The 11,848-nt window shown below is 40.2% G+C and overlaps 1 protein-coding gene across 1 annotated transcript; it reads left to right on the forward strand.

The window, feature by feature from the left end:
• Positions 1 to 275: 275 nt before the first annotated feature.
• On the forward strand, positions 276 to 598 carry LOC102836992 (60S ribosomal protein L36-like). Its single transcript, XM_006832181.1, has one exon. It carries the CDS (start codon positions 278 to 280, stop codon positions 593 to 595), a length of 318 nt encoding a protein of 105 aa, XP_006832244.1. The 5' UTR covers positions 276 to 277; the 3' UTR covers positions 596 to 598.
• Positions 599 to 11,848: the final 11,250 nt, after the last annotated feature.

Genomic DNA, 11,848 nt, shown 5'->3' on the forward strand with positions numbered 1-11,848 from the left:
TGAGAAGAAACAATTGTCTATTAATAATTGAAACATGGAATGTACCAAGTATAAATCTAGAGAATTTGGAAGTTGTCAAAAATGAAATGGAACAAATAAACATCAGTATCTTAGGCATTAGTTAGCTGAAATAGACAAACCTATGGGAATGACAAACTGAAGAATGGCACTGCATTCATCCTCAAATAGTACATTTTAAAAATCTATCTTGAAGGGAAGCTGGTAAGTGTATTTTTGTGCGGCCGGGATCCGTTGTCATCTGGCCTCCAGAAGAGCCATGGCTGTGCGCTACCCTATGGCCGTTGGCCTCAACAAGGGCCACAAAGTAACCAAGAACGTGAGCAAGCCGAGGCACAGCCGCCGCCGTGGGCGCCTCACCAAGCACACCAAGTTCGTGCGGGACATGATCCGGGAGGTGTGTGGCTTTGCGCCTTATGAGCGCCTGGCCATGGAGCTGCTCAAGGTGTCCAAGGACAAGCGGGCGCTCAAGTTCATCAAGAAAAGGGTGGGGACACACATCCGTGCCAAGAGGAAGCGAGAGGAGCTCAGCAACGTTCTGGCCGCCATGAGGAAAGCGGCTGCCAAGACGGACTGAGCAGGTCCCTGTCCACTGTGCCCTCCCTCCCCCCAAATAAAAACCTTTACACACACACACACACACACACACACAAATCTATCTTGATTGGAATACTTAAAATGGGGCTAAGTGGAACTGAGGTAAATGATGATGTATGCACAACCTTGGAACAACAGGGCTCCGGGATACAGAGATTAAGGCATGGTTTGAAGGGGTAAAAGAGGGGAATAATGTTAAGATGCTTGGCTGTCTTTTTAATCTTGGTTTCCCTTGCCTACCATTGTAAAATAGACACTTGAGGCAGAGAGAAAGGAATAGCCAGAATCATCACTACAGAAAGCTTGTAAGTCTGTCTTCAGTCTATAACTGATCGGAATATCTTAAATGGGGCTAGAAGTTACCCAGTGAAAGAAACTTCCTGTGGAGCCTTTACAATGCACAAAACCCCATCCAGAACCGGCTGAGGTAGGAAATTTCCACTGGAAAGGACGAGTCGACCAGCCTGGAGCAGCTAGAATAACAGAAAATACTTAGTGAAAGAAAGACTGGCAGGAAAAATCTGAAACAATAATGGCAGTTTGACTGATTACTACAAGAACAAGTAAGCTGGTCACCTGGGAGCCTTCAAGGCAAGTGAGCGGGACCCCTCAGAATAACCCCCCTTCCAAGACTGAGAGTCAAGGGGAATACATGAGCAGGCATGTGGTCTGCCTGGTGAGCACGTTGGTCATCGATAAGGGGAAGAGGGGGAAAAAACAGCAATGAAGTTGTGAGCTAAGCCTCACCACATTCAATAGACTCCTGTGAACCCGGATGGAGACCTGGATGGCCAGCAGTATGGCAAGACCCAGGGACTCCTGGGCCCAGAGGCAGTGACATGGCCACAGAGGACTAGAGTGGAGAGTGAAATGTCCAGCTGATATGAAGTGAGAGGAGATGCACAAGAACACCCATACTTGCAGATAGTGCCCACTTGACCTGGCTTCAATGGCTGGATGATCAGAACTCGATTAGAAGAAGAAAAAAGAGGGAGGAAACAAACAAACAAAAAAAGAGTAACCTGCTACAATTTGATGAACTTTACCTATACTTATGGATGTAGTAGCTCAAAAAAGGGAACAAATCTTTACAGCGAGGATCATGCCTACCCCCTCAGTACACAGGGTTGACAGGGATGGGCAACTTAGACATTGGCTACTCAAAATGTGGGGGCCTGGTGTGGCGCTGTGGGTTAGTGCGACAGACTGCAAAGCCGTTTGAACTGCAAAGTCGGTGGTTCAAGCTCACCAGCTGCTCCTCAGAAACCCTAAACAGGGTTGCTATGGGTCAGAATTGACTCAACGACACTCAACAACAACAACATAAGGCAAGAAGTGACTGGCTTACAAACTTTCAAGAGGGAGCCTAGTTCCAGATGGGGCAGGGATAGGTAGAATTGCCACTGAATGATTTCCAATCTGTTGGGACCGGGCTGGCGAAACGAAATGGGAATAAGACTCATGTGGTACAATAGTGATTAATTGCCATCAGCACTGACTGTGAGGGTTGGAAATGTAGAGGTAGATGTTTTTTGACAAAAGGAGGAGAGTAATTGATTTTGCAGCCCAGGAGCGGAGATCCCTGGGACCATCAAGTGAGAAGAGTGGAAATTGTGACCCTACCCAGAAAGGCAGAGACGCCAGGGATGGAGACAGAGATGATGACGTGGACAGATGGAGCAGCTGGGGACACTGGACTCAGGGAGGAAGAGGGGCTGTGTGCTGACAGTCGGGGTGGCAGGCCTGTGGGGTGTATCCTTTGGTTATTTGATGATGCACAGATGGGGTTGTAATCATTGCAATGAAACGAAACACGATACAATGGATATAACACTGACACGCTCCCATGTAAACCCACATAATTCACAATAAAAACCCACATAATTCACACACAAAAAAATGAAAGAATATGAATGTGATGGCATTGTAGGTTTAAATTGGACTTCGTTTGGATATCTCCTATCATTGCAATCATTCTGTAAATGATTTTAAAACATGTTTACCTAATGTTCCTTCATCTGAGTAGTAAAAAACAGCCAAGCAAATTACGTAATAGCGAATAACAGAAAGGTGTAAAAAACAAATCAATAAAACAGGATGTTAAGAAAAACAGTTGATTACCATTCTAGTGCTAATGCCAGTAAGAAAGCCTGATGTACGGTTCGTGCCACACTGAAAATGCCACCACTTCACAAGTGTCCACAGACATTATATAAATCATTCATTATCACAGAACCCTAAATTGCACCCCTGCTACAATACAGTATCAATTTCTTTATATTTTTAAAAATCTGTATAAAATATTATCTGGAACCCTAAAAAGAGAATCAAATAATCTTTAAAAAAAAAAATTACAAAGTTGGCTGTCTAAAAGGTTGACATAATCCGTATATACAAAATGCTGCTGTTTAAGAATATAACGGGACCCAGTTTTAGAATAAAATAATTTTGTACAAAAAAAGAGTATTGCTTTCAAATCAATATTTATAATATAACAAAAAAAAGAAAGAAACTTTAAAAAGATTGGAATGTCTCCATTCAGAAGATAACTATAAAGTGTTTGTGTTTCCATCATCCACATGTTTCTTGAAGCTAGAATACCACAAGGAGCTGAGGGAAAGTGCCCTGCTCTCTCTCTCCTACGTGGGGTCTCACAATAGTCATCACTGAGAGGCGTACTTGGAAGCCCAGTCCATCCGACTGTGCACTGGCTGTGCAGCCGGGGTCCGGGGCATCAGTCCAGAAGTGCTTTGAGGCTGTGTGTGTAAGAAGGGTCGCCCAGGATGAGGTCTCATAGTCTTCAGAGAAGAACAATCTGCACATGACAGAGAAAGGATGACCAGATTAATAGGGGATTCATACAAGCACACACACAGGTGAATGCAGCTTGGAGACAAAAATGTCAGAACATAAGAGAACGTCAATAGGAGCATCTTGCCTCCCACCCAATGTCTCAGAATAGTTACTATCTGTCAATATATTATTGTTTGTTTTGATACCAATAATAAAAAACAACCATTGTTTATTACATGGCAACCATGTTGTCAGAGACTATATGTACGTTATTTCTAATCTTAACAATAAATGTGCAAGTTTGGCATTATCCTCACTTCACAGATGAAGAAACTGAGGCCAAGGGAGGGTGGTAGTACAGTTTGGTTTAAGGCTACTCAGTTTATAAGTGTCAGAATTTGTCAATAAAAAGGGGAATATTATTTCTTCAAGTGGAAGCTGCAGGAAGAATCAGGAAGGCAAATTTTTCATGGAAGGGAATTCTGAGGGAATTTTTCTAATAAGAAAAGGAATTTCATAGATCTAGCAAAAAATTCAAGCCTCAACTTGAAAAATTGAAGGATTCTATGAACAAAATGGAGTTGTGGTATGGCGCTGTGGGTTAATGCGTCAGACTGCAAAATCATTTGAACAGGTCAGTGGTTCAAACTCACCAGCTGCTCCTTGGAAACCCTATGCAGGGTCACTATGGGTCAGAATCGACTCGATGGCACTTAACACCAACAACATAGGCAAAATACTGAATGATGCAGGAAGCATCAAAAGAAGATGGAAGGAATACACAGAGTCACTAGAACAAAAATAATTGGCCAATGTTCAACTATTTCAGGATGAAATATATACTCAAGGATTTATGGTATTGAAGGAAGATGTCAACACTTCACTGAAAGCTTTGGCGAAAACCAACACTCCAGGAATTGATGGAATACAAATTGAATTCTTTCAACAAACTGATGGAGCATTGGTAATGCTTACTCATCTGTGTCAAAAATTTGGAAGACAGCTACTTGGCCAACTGATCGGAAGAGATGCATATTTATGACCATTCCAAAGAAAGGTGATGTAGCAAAATGCAGAAATCATAGACTATCATTAATATCACATGCAAGTAAAAATTTGAAGGAGATCATTCAAAAACCAGTACATTGATAGGGAGCTGCCAGAAATTCAAGCAGGATTCAGAAGAGGATACAAAATAGGGACATCATTGCTGATGTCAGATGGATCTTGGCTGAAAGTAGAGGCTATCAGGAAGATGTTTACTTGTGTTTTATTGACTATGCTAAGGCATTCGACTATGTGGATCATGGCATACAATGGATAACATTGCAAAAAATGGAATTCCAGAACACTTAATCGTGCTCATGAGGAACGTAAACATATATGAAGAGACAATAAATACAATTGGATGAGTGTAAAGCTGATGTTCTCCCATGTAAACTTCACAATAAAAACTTAAAAAAAAAGAGTAACTCCTTCACATCACCTTATTTGAAAATCTATGATACAGTTTTGGTAGTCAAAACAGCCTGGTATTGATAAAATACAAGATACATAAACGAATGGAATAGAATTGAGACCTCAGTAGTAAACTCATCCACTTAAGGATGGCTTATCTTTGGTAAAGGGTGGAAACCCATTATATGGGGAAGAGATGGTCTCTAACAAATGGTGTTGTTATTAAATGACACTGAATCAGTACCGACTCATAGCAACAGTATATAGGGATTCCAAGGAGCAGTTAGAGAGGCTGAATGGCTGACCTTGCAGTTAGCAGACTAGTGTTGATCCTACAGACCCACACCAGGAGTGCTGGCAAAATTGAGATCCACTGCTCCATATCTCTCACCGTATAGTAACTCAAGATGGATCAAAGACCTAAATGTAAAAAGTGAAAATATGAAAAACATTTTTCAAAAACATTGTTGCAGGGCAAACTATATCATAGTCCACAAAGACAGTGTTCTACATCCTACTTTTGTGAGTAGCGACTGGGACCTTAAAAGCGCATAAGTGACCATCTAAGGCTCATATTGGTATCTCCCTAGCCAGAGGAAAGAAGAGTGATGGAAATTGAAGATAATGAAATCAGTTAGTCCCGTGAACTAATGGAACACATGAGCATCAGTCTCCATGACCCCGAGACCAGCATTAGATGGTGTCCAATTACCACTATCAACTGTTCTAAAAGGAATCGCATTAGAAGTTCCTGGAGAGAGTGGCAGCAAACATGGAACAAAACTCAAAATTATAAAAAAGATCAGGCCTCCTGATCCAGTCTCAGAAAGAGACTGGAGGAGTCTGAAACTATGGTCCTTGGTCACCCTTCACGTCTAAAACTGAACTTATCTTTGTGAATTTAATTTTCAGTCAAGCAGTTGATAGGTAGATAGGGAGGAAGGACAACAACACTAGTGAGGTATACACACCATAGAATGGTTAACCATTCAAAATCAAAAGGGCAGCATTTACCTAAGGAAAAAATTCAAAAATGTTGGGAAAGAAGGCAGAATGGAAGCAAGAATCATAGAGAGGAAATTGGATAACTGATGTTACATTAAAAGTACTGTAATCATTTATAGAAAAGGACAATCAGACCAGCTTGGAGCTGCTAGAAGAACAGAAGCCACTCTTTGATAGAAAGACCAGTAGGAAACATAGAAAACAATAATGGCAGTCCGATTGACTACTACAGTAACAAGCAAGTTATTCGCTGAGGAACCATCAGGTCAAATCCCCTTCCAACACTGATACTCAAGGGGAATACATGAGCAGGCATGTGGTCTTGTTCATGACCACGTTGGTCTACCGAAAAGGGGAAGTGGGAAGAAAACAGCAATGAAGCTGTGAGCTAAGTCTGACCACATTCAATAGACTCCTGTCAACCTGGATTGAGACCTGGTTGGCCAGCATCATGGCGAGACTTGGAAATTTCTGGAATCAGGGACAGGTCACAGAGGACTAGACCAGAGAGTGAAGTGTCCAGCTTATATGAAGTGAGGGTAGATGTACAAGAACACCCATACTTGCAGATAGCACCCATTTGACCTGGCTTCAATGGCTGAATGATCAGAACTCGGCTAGAGGAAAAAAAGAATAACCTGTTACAATTTGATGAATTTGACCTATACTTATGAATATAGTAGCTCAAAACAGGGAATGAATCTTTACAGAGAAGATCATTCCCACTCCCTCGGTACACAGGGTTGGCAAGCAACTTAGACACTGGTCATCCAAAATATGGGGACAACAAATGCACAAAGTGACTGGCTTACAAGTTTTCAAGAGGGAGTCCAGTTTCAGAAGGTACAGGGGAAGGTAGAATCTCCACTGAATGGTTTCCAATCTGTCTGGACGGGGCTGGTGAAAGGAGATGGAGATAAGACTCTCGTGGTTCAATAGTGAATAATTGCTATCAGGACTGATTGTGAGTGTTCAAATGTAAAGGTAAATGTTTTGTTGCTTAAGGAGGGAAGTGGTTGATCTTTCCGTTCAAGAGCAGAGAACCCTGGGACCATCAAGGGAGAAGGGCAGAGTGTGGGACCCTATCCAGAGAAGCAGTGACACCAGAGATGGAGGCAGAGATGATGATGTGGAGAGATGGAGTGACTGGGGACCCTGGTCTCTGGGAGGGAGAGGGGCTGTGTGCTGACGGCCAGGGGTCAGACTTGCGGGGTGTGCACTTTGGTTGTTTAAATGGTTATATATTCCTGAGTGCTTCAGTGCACATCTAAAAAAAAACCAGAGGAAATGGAAGCAATGGCGTTGAATGATGATGCATGGAGGAGATGGTAATCATTGCAATGAAATGAAATACGATAGGATGAATGTGAAGCTGATGTTCTCTCATGTAAACTATCACCCAATTCACAATAAAAATTAAAAAAAAAAAAAAAAAAGTTCAGGAGCAAAGATGTCAGTTTGAGGACTAAAGTGCACCTGCCCCAAAGCATGGTATTTTCAATGGCTTCCTTAGCATGTGAAAATTAGACAGTAAATGCAGAAGACCATAGAAGAATTGATGCATTTGAGTTCTGGTGCTGGAGAAGAATATCAAACGTATCATGGACCACCAGAAGAACAAACAAATCTGTGTTGGAAGAAGTACAGAAAGAATGCTCCTTAGTAGCCAGGATAGACTTTGTCTCTCATATGTTAAGCATATTATCAGGAAGGACCAGTTCCTAAAGAAGGGCATCAAACATATAACAACGATTGTGAGGATGGTGCAGGACCAGGCAATATCGGATAGACTAGAGGACACCTAACCACATTAACAACAACATAGTAAAAATCCTGAGTCTAAACTGAGGAAAGAAGAACAAATGAAAGAATGAAAATAAGGATGGAATGAAATGTGTTTGCTACAGAGGATTTTCATCTAATAAATGTAGAAGCAATGATGTTGTTGTAGTTAAGTACCGTCGAGTCGGTTCCGACTCACAGCAACCCTGTATAGGGTTTCCAAGATGTGGCTGGTGAGTTTGATCCTGCTGACCTTATGGTTCTAACTGACCTTGTGGTCCAGTGCACTATCCTACAGTACCACACTAAGATTCTAGAAGCAATGATAGAATTAGAAAAATCATCACAGGGTAACAATTGATTTAGGCAAAGAGTATCAATGGATGCTACAGTTAATTAACACAATGCTGAAGTCTCACCAAGTGATCATCTGAGCATCAGTGATGGATTACCCAGCAAGGTAAGCATGGGCTTAATTGTGTGTATTTACTAATCTGTAGTGATGAGTTTCACATGTTTTTGCCATGTGGTAAAAACATGTGGATTACTTCATAAGCCATCCCTGGGAAGACCTGACTTCCTGTGCAGGTCCACCCCTTAAATCCAGAGCCTGGGACAATAGAACACAGGAGGTCCAGGTACTAAAACCTAAACATTTAAAAGCTGTAAATCAAGATACCAGCTTTCATAAAGCTCATCCCTAGATATTCTCAGACCTTGACAAATATACCTTTATAATGTGTATAATACATGTGTAAAGCTATGGCTTTTATATGGGTTTATATGACTACCCAAGAACCCACTGCCATGGATTGATTTTGACTCATAGGATAAAGCAGTATTGCTCTTTAAGGGAGCAGACTGCTGGTAGGTTTGAACCACCAACCATGGAGTTAGCAGTCCAATGCTTAGCCTACAGCACCACCAGGATTCCCATATGACTACGGATTTGAAAAATATCAAAAACAAATTTAATTACTGTGCACATGTGGGTATTGTGTGACTGTGCTGTGACGTAGAATGAGCAAGTAATAAAATAAAAGTATAATGTCATTATTAAATTAGGTATCAACTGCTATGATTAAATAATATGATTATTATACAAGTATTATCTGTTTACTTGAATAAAATTAATTTTTATTTCCTCATTTCCATAAAATCACTAGTTAGGTTGTTATAATCCATAATTTCACATAATTTATGTCCTATGGCTAGTAATGATCTAACAGATTAAAAATATAAAATATGATGGTCTTCAAAATTTAGATATTTTATCAAAAAAGATCAATTAAAATAATTTTAAAAATAGAAAAATTAACTTAATTTTTATAAGTGTATTTTTGTTCATAAATATCTAGATTGATTTATCAAAAGACAAATGCAACTTATTCTTAATAAACTGCAAAATCTCAATGAAAATATTTAAAGTTTTTATTTAATTTTTTGAACATTTTATCACTTTTATTAAATTTTTTAGAAGAATTGATTTTTTTGCAATTCTACTGCTCAATATTCATGCAGCTACCTGTAAAATATTAGGTATAGTTTTGTATAAAAAAATAGTCACTTATAAGACTACATGAATTGGTTCATATTACAAATTGTTCAGCTGTTCTGACAGGAATTCCTAAGCATTTTAGAACCTCAATTTCCAACTTATGGAAAGTTAAACTGGTAAACAAACAAACTTTATACTTTGTGTACTTGTCTATTCTCAATATTTCATGTACATGGGGTCCTATGATATTTTCCCTGACTCTAGAGCATTTTGCTCAGCATGTTTTCAAGGTTTATGTCTTTTTTCCTAACTAAGTACTTCCGTCCCTCACTTTTTCCTTGCAGTCCAAAGCAGTGGCCCTCCACCACTAGTAGCAGGTACAGTCCTAATTTTGCTCAGTGTTCTGTCACTGTTAGGTGTGAAGAAACAGTTCCCTAGGGCACGAATCATGGTAATAACAGATGCATATGTGAGAGTTTCTGAATAGGTTGTACAGTCCTGAGAACTGGATTCCAAAAGAGAGAGGGACCCAACTTTAATAAAATTGTGCTTCTTGATGTTTTTTTCAAATTCAAGACCAGCTATTTGTGTGTGTGTGAAATCCCCTTACACAATGAAATATGAGGTTAACAATAGTACATAATAAGTGTTCTGATCAATAACATATAACCTAATTCTACTCACGTCTCTAGACCTAATTTCCAGTTTCCAGGCCATTTGGGCAAAAGAGGACCAAGTTAAATGATACCAAACCCAAAACAGCCAAACCAGTTGCTATCAAAACAATTCTGTCTCATGGTGACCCCGTGTATTGCAGAGTAGAAATGTTTTCCGTCGTATTTTCAAGACTGTGACGTTTCAGAAGCGGATCATCAGGCCTTTCTCCCAAGGCACCTCGAGGTGGTTTTGAACCATCATTTTTTTTAGTTAATAGCTAAGTGCTTAACTGTCAGTGTCACCCAAACACTCCTTAAATGACAAAAGGAGGAAATAATTCTAAATCCAGAATGGCAGATTTCTACAATGATTGACATGGTCTCTTTAAAAAAATTAATATCACCAGTGAGAAATATGACGGAACTGCTCTAGATTAACAGGAGGCCACCCTCGTGGTGCCGTGGTCAAGTGCTCAGCTGCTAACCCAAAAGTCAGTGGTTAAAATCCTAAAACAGCTCCACGATAGAAAGATGGCAATCTGCTTCTGTAAAGCTTACAGCTGGGGAACACTATGGGCCACCTCTCCTCTGTCCATGTAAGAGTTGACTTCTTTTTAGTTTCTTTCTTTGTTCTAGATTAAACGATGCTAAGAGCATATATCAGTCATATGTAATGGATGCAGCTTGATCCAAATCCAGATTAGAAAAACATCTAAAAAATATTTGGGGCAATTAAAAGAATTTAAATCTAGACTGAATGTTGTGCTTAGGGTAGTTATCTTAGTTCTTTAGAGCTGCTATAACAAAAATATCATGAATGGATGGCTCTGGCAAAGAAATGTATTCTCTCAGTTTAGGAGTCTAGAAGTCCTAATTCAGAGCACCGACTCTGGGGGAAAGTCCTGTCTCATTTCAGCATCTGTAGGTCCAGCATTGTCTGAGGGTCTCTTTGTGTCTTGTCATCAGTCTTAGATCCTCCTCTGGATCTGAGAGCTTCACAGGGCAGGGGCCCCAGGTCCAAAGGAGGCGTTCCAGCCTCAGATCTCCTTTCTTGGTGGCAGTGGGTCCCTCTAACTAGCTGACTTCTCTCTCCTTTTATATCTCAAAAAGATTGACTCAAGATACCACCTAATCCTGTGGATTACAGCTGGTCTTATTAACATAATATGAGTGAGGACTTGCAACACATAGGACAAGAGCTGGTCACATCAAATCACATCATAGGGAGTGATTACATAGTATTAGGTCTCAGCATGGTTGTGATCAATTCATCTTAACTGCTAAACCAGTGAGACTCCTGGGCCCAGCCACGTTGACACTAAACCTTACTATCACAGTTGCTATGAGTTAGAACCAACATGACCGGATCTAACAACTGGCATATGTCCATCAATGAGACATGATTAAATCAAGTGTGTGACAGTCATAAAATGGAGTATTATGTAGGGGAAAAGGAAGTTTTTAATAGAGTGACATGGAAACATCACTAATATCTATTATTAAATGGGAAAGGGCACTGAACATTATTGCTGTTGTTGTTGTTGTTGTTGTTGTTGTGTGCCGTGGAGTCAGTTCCGACCCATAGCCACCCTGTACAGTGTTTCCGAGGCTGTAAATCTTTACGGGAGCAGAAAGCCTCCTTTTTCTTCCGCGGAACAGCTGGTAGTTTCAAACTGCTGACCTTGCGGTTCACAGCCTGATTCATAACCACTACGCTACCAGAGCTCCTTGAACATTATTGTAGAAGGCTTCAATTTTCTTAAATGAGGAGAAACATTTATGAACACACTTTTTGGCAGGATACAAAGGAAGTTGCCTTGAAGAAAGAGAATTACGTAGCTGGGACAAGAGTGGCTTTTCCCTGACGACCCTTCGATACTTTTATATTCTGAATATATGAATGTTTACTTATTCAAAACAGTTTTTTAAGCTGTCAGCAAAATTAAAAGGCAAACATCAATATTAATGTAAGACAAAGGTTTAATAACTATAATATTTAAAGAAATGTTACACATCAATAAAGTAGAATGTGAGAGATGTC

The sequence above is a fragment of the Chrysochloris asiatica genome, unplaced genomic scaffold (assembly GCF_000296735.1).
Source record: "Chrysochloris asiatica unplaced genomic scaffold, ChrAsi1.0 scaffold00006, whole genome shotgun sequence".
NCBI lineage: Eukaryota > Metazoa > Chordata > Mammalia > Afrosoricida > Chrysochloridae > Chrysochloris > Chrysochloris asiatica.

Bases quoted from the DNA above. Each gene is read 5' to 3' on its own strand.
- LOC102836992 (XM_006832181.1), top strand. From the start codon at position 278: ATGGCTGTGCGCTACCCTATGGCCGTTGGCCTCAACAAGGGCCACAAA.